Raw genomic sequence first — 15,238 nt, 5'->3', positions numbered from 1 at the left:
CCTACTTATCATTCACTTTAAGTTATAACTGATAGACTCTCGACATGGGTTTTATCTTCAAGCTTCATAAAATGCCGTTTGGATTTCACTGCCTTCAAATTTTTATCTTGATTGAGTTTTAATTTTATTAGGACGAAAATACCCTCGGGTGAATATATATTATAAATTATTCAAAATAAATATTTAAGACTTAAAAAGACAATGTTTTTCTATATATATTTTAAATATTTATTTTGAATAATTTATAATATATATTCACCCGAGGGCATTTTCGTCATAATAAAATTACAAGATTCTGTTAAAAACTTGGGATTAACTATATTTGTAAAATATATTAGATTTTAGTCATTTTTGGAGTTATATTAAATTCCGATTTTTTTTATTCCCATAATTACACTTGTATCAGTTAAATGGGCCCAATTGCGAGCCCATTAGCACAAAGTTTTCAGGTTCGGCCCAAGTCGCAGGATTATTGTTTTTCCCTTTTTCAGGAATTTTCAGAATTACCGACAGATAGAATCTGTCACTTATGGAGGGAAAAATCGAAGAACACATCAGAACACGGAGCAAAAATGGCTACGATTTTTTACTCTCACTCTGCAACTGTAGAGTCTGATCGGAACTATTTTGCATTTTTAGAGTTCAAATGGCATAATCTTCTGTTGAACGTATAGATGATCGATTCTTCCGTCACTTCTCCGGCGACGCTGCATCGCAAAATCTCCGCCGTACTAATTATTAATGGTGAGTCGATTCAGACGGCCGTTGATTCTCCAGCATTCGTTGTATTCTTCTTATTAATGGTGTAGTCACTGTTGTTTTAACTTAATGTAGTTCGAATGGTTCTTCTTCAGCTTATTCACTGTGATTTTGAATTTCCCGCTGTGAAGCTTTATTTGGATTCTCTTGGCTCTTTGATTTGGTACATTTTGGAATGCGTTCTGTTTTGATAACCGAGTTACTGTTTTGATTTTGGCCTCTGGAGATTCTTTATGACGATTCCGTTTGCTTCCTTTTGTGTTTTTGTTGTTCATTTTAGCTTAAACTAATTGAAATCTTCCTCTTTATATGCAACCATCCGTACACCATGGATGGAGATTGAAAGTTCTGTATGTAGTCGTTTCCTGCTGCTTTCTAAATCTATATTCAAGATTATCATCTACTTCCGAAGTTTTTTTTCTCTCTTTACTTACCGTTTAAGTCTAACATATAGTTTGGGTTTACAGATTGAAGCTGCTCCTAAAGGAATTGCTGCACTGCCCATTCAACATGCCAATTGACAACTTTGAACTTGTAACACCCGCTCATCGATAGCTCGATTCATAGGAGTTACCATTGACATAGATATTTTGCTTCGAAAACAGTCATAAAACAAAACATTATGTGAATCAAGCGGTCGATGAGCGGATGTTACAAGTTGATATTAGAGCTAGATACTGGGTAGTGTGCCAGCATGACGCTGAGCCTCCGAGGGAGTGGATTGTGAGATTCCACATTGGTTGGAGAAGAGAACGAAGCACAAACGAGTCAAAACGGACAATATTTGCTAGCGGTGAGATTAGGATAGTTACATTTATGATTGTGTATGTGTTTTACTTTCATTAGGATCATGAAACCAATCTTGTTCTGTTTTGTAGTTCTCCATTAACTAAGCTTAACCAAAAACAAAATGTTCATGTTCATGTAGTGTGAAGCTTAAGATGATAATGCTCGAATTATGCAATTGCTTGTTTTATCTGTGCCCACAACACTCCATCTTTCCAACAGGCGCAGACCCTGAATGGGAAATCATACTGTGCAAGCTAAACAAGCTGCTCATATCTATCAATCTTTCAAAAAGGAAGATTCTATTGTCAAATTCAAGCAGGGTTAGCAATATATGTTAAATTCCTTCCTTGTATCAAATAATTAGAAGCTGTTTCATCCCATCTTTAATATATCAATCAGGCGAAGCAAACAACCTCAAGATTTATAATCCTTTTCAAACTCAAAAAAGAGCGATTATCTTCAAATTTTCCCTCAACTTCACGATTAACTCAGACTAAATTGACAACTTTTTAATATTGTTTGTTGTTGCTTCAGGTATGACACTGAGAAACAGAGAAACGAGGGAACAAGATGAAAGGGGGATCCCAAGCATAGGAAAATTGAACTGAAGAACCAGGCTGAACAATTCCTCCATTTATGAGCAGGCAAGCGTCCCCTTGCTTTGATACAATCGATGGATCAACGGGTTCAACAGTCTGAAACCCTGGGCAGGACAAGACGATCTGCTTCTGAGGACAATCGCAGTTGTTAATCACTTGCACGTTCCATTCAGGTTGGCCCCCAATCACCCTTCCACTTCTCTGTGTTCCTATGTTAATGGTGTCCAAACTGCAGCTTCCAGCACCGAACCCTGCAACAAAATCCACCAACTCAAACCCAGAAAGGGGAGAGAAAGAAAGCTCTAAAGGTAGAGATTTCTTGATTTTGACTTTGTTTTTTAATCAAATACTGTTACCTTCATTGATGAAACTTAGGAATAGGATGAGGATTGCTGCAATCATGGCGGAGAGGTTGATCATAGCGGAAGGGAGTGCTTTTGAGGTAAGTGAGTTTAGAAACCAAATTCTCTGTTTTTATGATTTCTTGTTCTTGGAAATTATGGTTTGCTAGTGTCTGTCTTCATATCTGTATTTTGAACGGCTTTGCTCATTGGTTTATTATGGCAATAATTATTAAATTAATAATGGTCTAGAAGAAAAAGAAAATTAATTCAAGACTCTCACGCAAGTCTTAAGTGTGATGTGCTGTCAACATAATGTTTCATTTGGGTTGACTGTTTTTGAACACTATGTAGTTGAGAACAAAAATAGGAAGATGCAAATCGTGATGGGATTTTTTTGTTACTTTTTCTTTTCTTTTTTTTGCATCTAATTGATTCTGCATTTAAGTTCTCTTTGAGCATTTAGTTTCTTAGTAAAATCTTCTAATTTGTTGTAATTGCATCCTTAAACTTCCCGTAATTATCCCCCAAGCCATCAAGATTTAAGTTCTCGTTCACTTAATTGCTACAATTTTGTAACTTTGAGGGGTATGGTTACAAGAAGTAGGTGAGTCTTTGTTAAAAGATTGAAACCGTCCAAATCCATGACCAAACCCGAATAACGAGAACTAACCCCTTGTTTAGTTAGAGAATATGTCACATCCAATCTCTCTCTTCCTTTATTATCCTTCGACTTTTTGTTATTGTGAGATCCCACTCGGTTGGATAGGAAAACAAAACATTTCTTATAAGGGCGTGGAAACCTCTTCCTAGTGGATGCATTTTAAAAACCGGCTGACGACGATACGTAACGTATAATATCTACTAGGGGTGGACTTATTTTCTCGTCTCCATTTTCCTCTCTCTCTTCCATTAGTTTTCAGTGCTCTTTCTTTCCTTTGTAACATGCACCAATCATGTCCATCCTTCTTTTTTCTCTTCCTCACATGCAACAACCAAATCTTTCTCTCTCTCTCTCTTTTAACAGGTAAGACCCACATTCTCTTTATCTCTTGCATGCATGGCTCTACTCTCTTTCCTTTCCCTCTATCTCCCACACACAAAAGCTTCTCTCTCTCTCTCTCTCTCTCTCTCTCTCTCTCTCCTAACCTGCCAAAATCCAAACCACACTCTTTGTAATACCCAATGGACCATCCTCCAACATCTCAGTAGATTCAGGCCAATTGTTGAGTTACTTGAACAAAAATCCGTTTTTAATGACATTTCCTCATGAAAGTTGGAATCAGAATTAGCCAGACCTCTACATTACCCAGCCTCGACCAACTTAGCTCATAAAATAAGACCAAAATAAGATTTAAACCTTGACTCATAGCTCATAAAAGGAGCAAGTTGGAGAAAAGAGAAAGCAAAGACCGTGGGTAAGTAAGTAGGAACAAGCAACTTGGGAGGAGAAAGGGTTGAACTTAAATGAAAGGGTCCCATCCCATGCATAAGTGAAGGTGATGGGGGGGGAACAGCATAATAGATTGGAAAGCCACCATTAACCACACACATTGATCCCCCAACTTGGCTAAGCTAAGCTGGTGGGTTTGATGACTAACCCACCTGAGTGCAATTTTGGTATTCATTGCTGATTCTGTAACTCTCCCTTCTTTTTAGCCATTTACCATTGCCATAGCCATAGATAGAGCATTTCAAACTCCCTTGATTCTACAATTTGGGTTTTAGTTTCTTAAATATTTTTGAACTTCCTTCTTGGGTAATTATTATTTAAATAAATGAATTAATTCACAATCAAAATTTGTCAAAAATGAAAAAGGTTATTATTATTATTACTATTAATATTAGTTTAATAATAAATAAATGAAAACATGGCTAGAAAAGTCTGGAAGGCTGTGTGGAGGTTGATGCTAGTATTAATAGGTGGTGACATAAAGCCTTAAAAAAGCTACCTCCCACTAATAAACTAGTGAACCCTATAATCTTTCTTTTTCAACTTTTGAAGCTTTTGTTGGTTTGGGTAACAAAGAAACCTTTTTCTAAAGCGTTTTCTGTTTGCTTCAGCTGGTGTAAAATGACTTTTTAAGTGTTTAAAAGCCGTTTTAATGCTTAATTATTTTTTTTTGAGCATTTTAAGAGTAGAAATAAAGTTAAAATTAAAATTATTGTCAAATCAATTCCTTATATATTTGGATTAGGATGCTTTATTTATTTATTTTCAAAGGAATAATGGATTAAAGGATCACTCAATCAAGAAGAAGAAAAGATAGGCAAAAGAGAAGAGACGTAAAGAACCATCAATTTTTTTTTTTTTTCTTTTCTTTTCTTGAGAATATTATTTTAAAAACTTTTTAAAATTTATGATTTTGGCTGAAAAAGATATAAATTTGTGTAAGAGAGAATCATTTTATTATGCCTACCTTTGGAAAGGAGAGAGAAGAAGCTGACAGCCATTTACAGGGAATTTGTTTTTTCTTCCTCTGCTTTTCAGAAATAAGTTATTATTTTCTGAGGAAGGGGAAAAGAATAAATACACAGAAATATATATATATATATATATATATATATAGCAAGTTGATCTCTTAATTTTATCTATGATGAAAGGAACGCACAACCAATTTCTATTATTTATAACTACTCAATATACATTAAACATAGAGTTTTTTTTTTCTAACTCGAGTTCAATGACAATAGGTAGAGATTGAAGATGTCCATTCTCTGACCTATTATATTGAGGAGAAAAGTCAACAAGAAAATGTCCAGTTGATTAAAGTCAACAGAGTCACCTCACTCACATTTTCTAATATTTTTTTTCATTCTTTTCTCGAATTCTGCAACTAAGAAAGATGTTCACTCCTTCCCATATCTCATATTCATTGGCAAAAATAAGAAAATGTGCTAGATTTATCTAAATTCTTCGTTCAAAGAATATATCTTAATCAATTCAAGTTTGTATGTAAAGAAAGTTTGAGAAGTGGAAGGAGAAGTTCAAGAAGAGGCAATTTGAGAGGTAAAAGGCTTGAAGGAAAGACATTGGCTGACCATTGATGGAGGCAGCCATTTCTTTTTCAATTTGAGAGGTATAAGAACACTTTGAAGTGATTCTATTTTATGATGCACAAAATGAATGGATTAATATCTTTCCACTTCAAGAGTCATTGAAAACTTATTTTTTATCACTATTTTGGGAGTGAACCACCAGTGTTGTCAAGGAACGAATTCAAGGAAAAGCTGCACACTTCGTAATTAAGGAACGTCCATTAAGTAGGGATGTGTAGGGCGGCACAACCCTCAACCAAGGGAGTGATCACGTTCAGTATGTTCTCCCTTATTTCCAACATGCTATGGTCATTCGGGGCGAGGTCACTACTTGGCCCTAAGACGTTCGACGTTTTCCATTTAAGGGAGAGGGAGTCTTGGAGCTATGAGTTGAATCCTTTCCTTTCTTTTTTCTTTTTTCTTTTTTACTAAACAAAGATATTTAGATTTTCTATTGAAATTGTTAAATGAAATATTACAATAAGATGTGTATTGTATTGTCAATTTAAAATAGTTCAACTAGTCTATATATAGATTTTGGAATTTGTTGTACTTGAGCATATAAAAAATTTATTCACGCCATTTAGGGAAATTAATGAGCATCACACTCATGACACAGATTTGAACGACCAAAGGAAAAGAGAACATTGTCAACTACTCCAATAAGAAACTTGGCATAATGTCTCATCTCACTCAAGTTTTGGAGTCGTACACAATCTAAAAGGTAAGCGCTTTTTTAAGAACAAAATAACATCATCATATCGGTTCGGTTTGGTTCAATTTGAACTAAATTAAGAGAATTAGTGAAACTAAAGCTGGTGGTGGTCTTGAAGTGCAATAGGAACAGTTGGTCTCCAAGTTGTTCCATTAGGGCCATCCATTAGAGCAATTCCAACAGCAGCTAGATCAGTCCTGATTGTATCAGATTTTTCATACTCCTTATTCTGTCTTGCTGCATTCCTTTCTTCTATCTTCTGTAGAACTTGTTCGTTCGTCATCTTTGCGCGCGTTAAAGCCATTTCCTTCAGCTGTTGCAGAGCCTATGCCAACAAAATTGTTCAGTTTGTTTCCAAATAAACGTACCAAAGACAGCTAGAGAGTAATAAGGCAAGAAATTTCTGTTAAGTTATCAGTTTCTGAAGGTTGAGATCTACTCTTTCACTTGGGGTCGGAGATTCAAATCTCCACCCGCCACCCGCCACCCGCTTGTTCTAAGAGATTTATTTATATTTTGAAGTCCTATAAATACAGAAGTCCCCAAGATTGAATTACAGTGACACCAATCGGTTTCTACCTCGGAGTAACTTGCAGGCATCAGCCCTAAGATGGACAACACATTTCCTATCATCTTCTCCAGAGCTGCAAGAGATTCCATTCGAGATTCCTGCTTCTTTCCCTGTATGGATTTGAATTACACATGTTACAAAGAAAAGAAACATATGTCAAAGCAGCATCATCATTGGTGTATATTAACCGTTTTGCTTTCAGGTTGTCTTAAACTAAGATATAAGCTCATAAATTTTTTTAGATAAATAAAATAAATAAGTGAATCTCCGTAGATGACAACCATGTAGAATCCTCCCACTAGCAGACGCGTTGTTGAGAGAAAACCATAAGGAAAAGTCCAAAAAGGACAATACATGTTAGTGGTGGGCTTTCGCTGTTTCAAATGATATCAACATCGAGCAATGTGCCAGCGAGGAGGCTGAACCCCGAAGGAGGGTGGATATGAAGCGGTGTGCTAGCAAGGGCGCTGGATCTCGAAGGGGGTGGATTGGGGGGTCCCACATCGATTGGAGAAGGGAACGAGTGCCAATGAGAATGCTGGGCCCCAAAGGGGGGTGGATTGTGAGATCCCACATCGGTTGGGAAGGAGAACGAAACATTTTTTATAGGAGTGTGAAAACCTCTCCCTAGCAGACGCATTTTAAAAAATCTTGAAGGGAAGCTCGAAAGGGAAAACTCAAAAGGGACAATATCTGCCAGCGGTGGGCTTGGACCACTACATACCGCAATGTCAACCAAAAGATAATGGTGAATTAAACACAGGTTCGCCTAAGATAAGCATGTTTTCTATACGAGAAGCTGTACTATATACTCATAAAGCTAACCATTGACATTATCAGATAAAATTGAGCTAGACTTATATCCAATACCTTGCGAGTATGCAACAAATCATTGATAATTTTCAAAGGATCCGATAACGCTGCCAAAACCACAGGCGTGTGAATATCATCGGACATCGAGGTCAGGAAAACGTTGTAGAATTTGTTGATTTCTTCCACCAAACTCGGAGGGATGGAACTCTTCAAACTTGATTCATCTTGCTGGCTAATAACAGTTCTACAGTCATCAAGAGTCTGCAACCATTAAAATTCAGTGGAATTAAAAAGATATTGATTTCTAAGATAAAAGACATCTGAGCATCTATGTGCATTGGCTACGCCTGTTCTTGGAAGCGTCTACTTAGTCATGATAGCAGTGGCAACGGCTGTATAACTATAATTTCTCATCATGAAAAACTGTATGCCGTAGTACCTGATAGATGTAAAAAATGCGATCCGAAGCACTTTCGAGCAGTAAATCAGAGTAGTTGATTGGAGAACGATAATGTGTCCCCAACAAAAAAAGCCTCAAAGCCAGTGGATGGTAAAGATCTATGACCTGGAAATTTATAGTTATGTTATGGACCCGATTACGAAATACGTGATAGAAGGGGAAGTCTAAATGAAAAAAATTCGAGGTCTACCTGCCGAATGGTGAAAAAGTTCCCAAGAGATTTAGACATTTTCTCCGAGTCAATAGTCACAAAACCATTATGGACCCAGTAGCTTATATTACTCGTTCTGCAAGCGGCACAGCTCTGAGCTATTTCGTTTTCATGGTGGGGAAAGACAAGATCCATCCCTCCACCATGTATATCAAAAGAATACCCTAGATAAGCTGCACTCATGGCACTGCACTCTATATGCCATCCAGGCCTCCCAGGACCCCAGGGACTTGCCCAAAATGGTTCCCCCTCCTTTGCAGACTGCAAGATATCACAGGACTTCAACAATAATACATAAACAGGACACATTTGTGAACGATAAGTAAGACGAACTATCATACAATTTTAAAGTTTTGTGCTTATCTTTTTCGGTTACACCGATAAGGCAATTGAACTGTACCTAAGATTTATCCAACCCTTTCATTTAGTGAATCTCATTGATTGATGCTATGCATGCAACACTTAACAATAATACAAAGCAACCAGATTGACCTTCCATAAAGCAAAATCAGCCGGGTTTTTCTTCCTGGAGTCCACAGCAACCCGCTCTCCAGCTCGATTATCCTCTAATTTTCGCCCCGACAATAGGCCATATTCTGGAAATTTGTCCACATTAAAGTACACATCACCATCGACACGATAGGCATACCCATTATCAAGAATCTGTCAAGACACAAGAGAAACACTTAATGACTTGTCACACACACATACCTCCCTCCCCTACTAGAATCAAGTGTAAGACAAGTAAGACACACACAGAGCATAAAAGAAGTCAATAAGTGAACAATATGTACTTACTAAAACAAAAGATGGTTTTATGGCGAAAATCAAGATAATATGATTGCCTGATAGCTTCTATCAAATGAGGACGACCAATAAAGAAAAAATTTACCTGCTTTATCATGTCAATGATCTGGGGCATGTGGTCCGAAACTCGGGGTTCAACTGAAGGAGACAAGCAATGAAGATACCTCATATCCTGACCGAATTCTTCACAGTAACGTCTACTTAAATCAAGCGGATCTTCCCCCAACTCATTTGCTCTAGCAATTATCTACAGAATTTGAAAAGTGCAGACTCAGGATCCTGTCATAGCATTGTGAAAAAAAGTTGGTACCAACATTTAAAAAAAAAAAAACATCATACGATCAAGCATTAAAACAAGGGCAAAAGGTTCCAGTTCGCTACATGGAACAAAACTGACAATGAGAATATATCAACTGAGATGTAGGATTTAGCAACTAGGAAGATAGACTGAAACAAGTTACATTTGACGAGAAAACACTTATCCAATGGAGGAAAAGCATGGAAATGGGAGGAAAAAAAAGTCAAATAAACATTTCTTTAAATTCGAGAAATGGAAGGGGGTTCACGGTTGGATCACCATAGGAAAAATCACACTTAAAAGCAGTCTCCTCCTTATATCCAAGATCGCTAATATGTTGGTTAAGTCTTCTCCGTAAATCTTAGGGGAAAATTCTTTCATTGTTGAGGAATAGTGGTTTAGGTATACTCTAAGCTGAGAAATGTAGCCCTCTTTACTGAAGGATGGTGGAATTGTAACGACCGACTTCTTATGAAACTAGGAGCCATGTGATAGCAACAATGAAAGAAACCATAGAAAGTAACTCAAATTCATAATGCATTTTCATTCACTAGCACAAAGCAGAGACTTAATCCCATAAATTTTGTACCTCGATCATTATTTACATATATGTTCTTCCTGAAAATTAAACTTCATTAGGCACTCCAATTCAGCAACCAATTGCAGTATTCAATAACCTCATTTAGATAGATACACCCGTTAAATATTTATGAGCAAAGAAAAGTAAAGCCATCGCTACAGCACATCTGGTATTATTAATCTCACTCCCTAGAAGGAAGAGGCAAAGTACGTGCAAGGGAGGCAACAATTTAAGCAAGGAAAAATGCAGTTTGTTAAATAAATGGCACCATTTTAGCAAATTCACTCACTTTGTCATCCACATCGGTGAAATTGCGAACATAAAGAACTTCGTATCCCAAATGCCTCAAATATCTGGTAACAATTCAACACAGACTACCAAATCATTACAAAAACGGGAAAAAAAAAGAACATTAAATCATCATTTCCAGACAAATAAAATGGTAAATTAGTTTACCAGTCTATTCTCCCAGCAGTCACGAGTGTCTAATTGAGGGGAAAAAAAAAAAAAAAATCAGGCAAAACCTAGAAAGAGAAACTACCTGTAGAGAACATCGAATGTAACATAAACACGCGCATGGCCGATATGGCTGAGATCATAGGCAGTGACACCGCACACGTACATGCCTACTTTACCTTCTACCTTGGGCTTGAATACCTCCTTCTTCCTACTCATTGTATTGTGCAGCCACAGTTCCGACGATGGACTCTCGTGTCTAACGCCGCCGATTTCTTTGTGATTCTGCGCACTGAGGGGGTGCTGAGATGAGCTCGGAGAAGAAGTGAAACAAGCGAAACATCTCGCAGGCTTGAAGAATGGAAAATGAGAATGGCGGTGAGCTCTGCGGAAAATCGCCTGAGAGATTGAAACTGGGGAGCATCGAGTGAACGATAATGGGTTGTAGAACTTAAGGAGGGAAGCCATTTTTGCTCAGTTATTGGATTTTGTCGCTGCCCCGTATGCCTTTCTTCTGGTTCTGGCGCCGGTTTAATACGTTATCCGCGATTGTGAACTCGGACTTTTAACTCACGAGTTGACTCGCACATTTCTTAGGTTCGCCTTTTCTTCATGGAACTTTTTCCGGACTCACTTTTTTACATGGATCCTCTTGAGTCGTTAAAAGAGATTATAGAAGACAACTTGATTCAACTCATCCATTATATTTTGGAATGCACGGATCCTCTTGAGTCAGATCAAGTTAGAAGAATTAATAACTCGATTATATTAAACAACTTAATTCTAACACATCCCTTATATTTTGAGTTGAAACGCATGGATACTCTTGAGTTGAGTCAGGATAGGAAAATGAGTAAATCGATTATAGAGGACAACTCAATTCAACTCATCCCTTATAATTTGGATTGGAACGCACAGATCTTTGAGTCGGGTCAAGTTAGGAAAATGAGTAACTCGATTATAGAGGACAATTTAATTCACCCCATCCCTTATATTTTAGGTTGGAACGAATTGAGTCATTCAATTCGACAAACAATAGACAACAGAGATCTAGCGTTTCATGAATTTGACGACCATAACGTAGCTATCTGGGGTTGTAACCGGCAGACACGATAAACATCGAGAGAGACTGGCTGTGTTTGGATAAGGTGAAATATGAAGAAATATTAAAACTGAACTATCAAAATAATGTTGAGTCCCAATTGGGTAACAAATATGATGGTCGTTTACATAACTCTGCTAAGAGACTCGTTAAGAATAATAATGAAATCCAGATCAAAGTAATACCTAATTGAAATGATTTCTCAGAATGGCAACATCAGAGAAACTAGAATATTACGCTCATTTGCTTCAACTGTTAGAAATCCCGAGTCCCGGCAGGAGTCAGATGCGTTTGAGCTGGGGATGTAGTCGATGTCAATATTGATATCGAAATCGATCCTTTTAGCTGCTCTGGCCAGCCCCGGGTAGCAAGCTTGATAAAGTTGGGACGCCTTGGTTCCTCATTTCTTCTTGTGCTCTCCTCATTTCTTCAGGATCTGATCATCAGAATATCGCAAAATCACGCAGTTAGAGACAGAATCATCCTTTATTTTGGGGGTTTGGGGGGTAGAAAGACAGTCATTAATTTATGAAAGAATTGAATTCGATCAAGACATTTCTATTTGGAAATTTAACTGATTGGGAATGGAACCAACAAAATGAACTTTCCTCGTTTGATTTTTTATGATGAATCGAATGAAGGTGCAATTTAATCAAAAGGACAAGCAATTAGCAACATAACTTTCAACAAGAGATTTGGCATGAGAAAATCTCATCTATTAAAGTAATAAAATTGAAATGGCATTGCCAAGTCCCGTGCAAAGTGGAAACGTTGGAAGAATTTTTCATCAACACATTGCCAAAGAAATTTCAAAGAGAGAATTGACATAGAACCCTTTGTATATGAAAATAATACAGCTTACCCTATATATTCTCAAGATGGAATAAAAACACGATAATAGGTTAAATGACGAGATTAGTCCCCAAACTTTCAAGTCTGTATCTATTGGTCTCTAAATTTTCAAAGGTATTTAATATATCCATGAAATTTCAATTTTGTGTCCACCAAGATCCCGAACTTAAAAAAAAAAAAATTTAATAATATCCTTGAACTTCAATTTTGTGTCCAATTGATCCTTAAATTTAAAATTTTGTGCTTAAGAGGTAATTGACCTATTTAATATCTTTTGAAATCCATGAATCTACTCGATACAAAATTAATTGATAACTTAGGTTCCTGCAGACATTAAATGAAAGTTTTGACTATTGAACACTTGAAAATTTAGGGACCAAATGAACACAAAAAAGTTCATAATATAAAGGAAGAAAGAACTATTAGCAGCACAAGAATTTGCCATTCAGTAAAAGGTTTAGAAGCATAAATAGAATGTGAAACAGTGACGACTGTCTGATGAGCAAATGAGTACGTACCTATGTTCTCCATTAACTTGGGCATCAGGAATACAACAATTAGCATGAATCCCACCATCAGACCCATAGGACTTTTCACAACAGACATTATGGAGAAGGGTTCCCGAGTCTATAATACAAAGAGATTGAGTAATAATGTGAGATCCAAAATAAAATTCAATAACTTATAGTCCTTAGAAAGTGGGTTAAAAAGGAAAAAAAAGAAAAGGAGAAGCTTATGTTAAACCAACCTCATAATACTCTTCATCCCTTAAAGGCTCTAAAACAAGCTCACTCAATGCCCGCCTGTTCTCTGTTAGGGCTGCCTGAACCTTACCTGGGTTTCTGGCACTCACATCAACTCGAACCTAAGGAATGAATAGAAAATGAAAAAAAAAGTCACATGAAACCAGATTTGTAGAAAAACTGATACCAAAGAAAACCCACGGGAGAAAAGAAATAGCCCAATGCAGCCACTTCAAGCAGATGGGTTCCTGCTGGCACATTATAGCTGTAAGAACTGAAGTTAAGGAATTACAGAAACCTCAGAAAATTGGGAGGCCAAATTTTTTAGCTTAACTCTCCAAAATAATGATAACATTAACCACTAGGAAGCAAAGAACAAAATAAAATCAAATGCTACATCCAGTTGAGGATTATATAAATGATCCGTACATATCATTTGAGTCCCAAAAAGAGCATAGCAGAAAATTAAATCCTGTGTGGAAATACGCCGAAAAGTAATAAAACTCGTTAACTTTAAGCATTTTAAATTAACTAAAAACATAAAAAGGATACAATGAAAAATATCCATCGGGCCTCAGGAAGGTAACTCTTTGTCCACCATTAAGTATGACTTTAATGTTTGATATTTTTCCAGGAAGTCCATATTCTTTAAGTGCGTTCCCTGCCAAAAATTCAACAGTAGGCATTAGTTCATAGTACAACGACAATCATCTAAACATAGAATCTCAAGCAAATATAACATTAATTTTGAACGCTTTCATCTTCATAATGCAGAACTGTAATACGGATAGGTTTTTCTAACAAACTAGTCACCCCTAGGGATTCAATATGGACAAAAGCAAGAGGAAAATGCTAAGTAAAAAGTAGGTGCGTACATGCCTCATGTGAAGGGGTGAAGAAACATAGTTGTGTTGCCTCTCCTCCAAAAGGAGAGCTTTATGAGGACCAACAATAGTAAGTAGGGGTCTGCAAATCTTTTTTCCTCGTTTCAAATCTATGCTAACCCGACTACCCAGATGCAGATAATATATTCCAGAATTATCAAAGCAGCATCACTATTTTCATGTGGAGACCTCGACTACATGGTGGAGGGAAATAATTTATATTAAGGATAAAGTGGATAATCTTGCTTAGTCCTATGGTCATGCTGCAGTTCTTTGGCTCACAACTTATACCTTAACCTTCCAGGAGACCCTAGAAGTAAGGACTTTTGTAACCTATAGCAGGAAAGATTCAGAGTAATTTAAATTTAGGTCATTAGGAAAAAGATTCTGGTAATTATTCAAAACTTGTAGAATTTTGGTCTGTCGTAAGATAGTATTTCTTCCATTGCCAAACTAAGAAGTACTTCTGGTAATTATCAATACCAACTGAAGAATATTTTTAATCTCCTCCATATTAGGTTCAGATATCTTCACTTCACTTCGCTTCTGTAATTCTCGTTTTCCAATGAATAACTTTCTTTTAGTTACAAAAAGAAGTAACAAATCTACAACTATCTCGAAGCTCAATATCAAAAAACATTCGCAACTTGTAGAATAAGAAAAAGAAGAAACGTACTTGAAATTTTCACCCGACCATAGATAGTGTATCCATCGCCGGACCTGCAGAATGCAACAACGAGATTAAAAGACAATAGGAAGTAATAATGACGCATTCTAGTTCCACGGAATCGTCGATCATCACTTTCAATCTTCATCAATTCATGTTCCTGACGAGTCGAGCACAAAGTCGCGGTGAATTAAAGACAAGGACTGAGACCTACCCAGGGGAAATCGCATGCGATGGAGATAACAGAGAGAAGAATAATTGGAGTGAAAGCAAGAGAATGAAAACTTGAGATCGCATTATTGAAGATTCTGCAATGGCGGGAGCTTCGGAACAGGGAAGATCTCGCGGTTCTTCTGTTCTTTGCCGACTGTTGTAGAAAGAAAGAACGGATACCTGATTTTACTCCATCCCTCTCCCTCTCGATCCCATCTCATTTTATTTTTTAGGATAAATTAATTTAACTGTTTTTATTACAATTTAAGCTTTTATATGTATATATATATATATATATATATATATATATATATATATATATATATATATATATATATA

The 15,238-nt window shown here is 36.7% G+C and overlaps 3 protein-coding genes and 1 long non-coding RNA gene across 9 annotated transcripts; 1 reads left to right on the top strand and 3 right to left on the bottom strand.

Moving 5' to 3' along the window:
* Positions 1-1,933: 1,933 nt before the first annotated feature.
* On the bottom strand, positions 1,934-2,959 carry LOC111476671. Its single transcript, XM_023120447.1, has 2 exons — positions 2,504-2,959; positions 1,934-2,398 (listed from the first exon to the last, which is right to left on the bottom strand). The coding sequence occupies exons 1-2, from the start codon at positions 2,565-2,567 to the stop codon at positions 2,079-2,081; spliced, it is 384 nt and encodes a 127-aa protein (XP_022976215.1). The 5' UTR covers positions 2,568-2,959; the 3' UTR covers positions 1,934-2,078.
* On the top strand, positions 2,229-6,227 carry LOC111476681. 3 transcript variants are annotated; one of them, XR_002717147.1, is made up of 6 exons: positions 2,229-2,320; positions 2,383-2,455; positions 2,523-2,589; positions 5,451-5,568; positions 5,691-5,916; positions 6,147-6,227. It is a non-coding gene; the product is annotated as an uncharacterized LOC111476681 (long non-coding RNA). The 3 variants fall into 3 exon arrangements; XR_002717148.1 differs by lacking the exon at positions 6,147-6,227 and having other exon boundaries at positions 2,529-2,589; positions 5,691-6,079; XR_002717146.1 differs by lacking the exon at positions 6,147-6,227 and having other exon boundaries at positions 5,691-6,079.
* On the bottom strand, positions 6,183-10,970 carry LOC111476622 (cysteine--tRNA ligase, chloroplastic/mitochondrial-like). Of its 4 annotated transcripts, none has more exons than XM_023120381.1 (9): positions 10,524-10,970; positions 10,272-10,335; positions 9,190-9,351; positions 8,790-8,960; positions 8,277-8,558; positions 8,066-8,191; positions 7,684-7,887; positions 6,822-6,923; positions 6,183-6,567 (listed from the first exon to the last, which is right to left on the bottom strand). In XM_023120381.1, exons 1-9 carry the CDS (start codon positions 10,904-10,906, stop codon positions 6,337-6,339), a joined length of 1,725 nt encoding a protein of 574 aa, XP_022976149.1. In that variant the 5' UTR covers positions 10,907-10,970; the 3' UTR covers positions 6,183-6,336. The 4 variants fall into 4 exon arrangements, with proteins under 4 accessions (XP_022976149.1, XP_022976150.1, XP_022976151.1 ...); XM_023120382.1 differs by having other exon boundaries at positions 9,190-9,383; positions 10,524-10,547; XM_023120383.1 differs by lacking the exon at positions 10,272-10,335 and having other exon boundaries at positions 9,190-9,383; positions 10,524-10,610.
* A 612-nt stretch (positions 10,971-11,582) lies between these two features.
* LOC111476661 (ER membrane protein complex subunit 7 homolog) lies at positions 11,583-15,120 on the bottom strand. Its single transcript, XM_023120431.1, has 7 exons — positions 14,901-15,120; positions 14,696-14,739; positions 13,688-13,796; positions 13,337-13,400; positions 13,141-13,257; positions 12,911-13,019; positions 11,583-11,976 (listed from the first exon to the last, which is right to left on the bottom strand). Exons 1-7 carry the CDS (start codon positions 14,981-14,983, stop codon positions 11,882-11,884), a joined length of 621 nt encoding a protein of 206 aa, XP_022976199.1. The 5' UTR covers positions 14,984-15,120; the 3' UTR covers positions 11,583-11,881.
* Between the last annotated feature and the right edge of the window lie 118 nt (positions 15,121-15,238).

Source organism: Cucurbita maxima, unplaced genomic scaffold, assembly GCF_002738345.1.
Source record: "Cucurbita maxima cultivar Rimu unplaced genomic scaffold, Cmax_1.0 Cma_Scf00003, whole genome shotgun sequence".
Taxonomy (NCBI): Eukaryota; Viridiplantae; Streptophyta; class Magnoliopsida; order Cucurbitales; family Cucurbitaceae; genus Cucurbita; species Cucurbita maxima.
The sequence above is the reverse complement of the archived record's forward strand: the minus strand, read 5'-3'. Positions and strand labels throughout refer to the sequence as shown.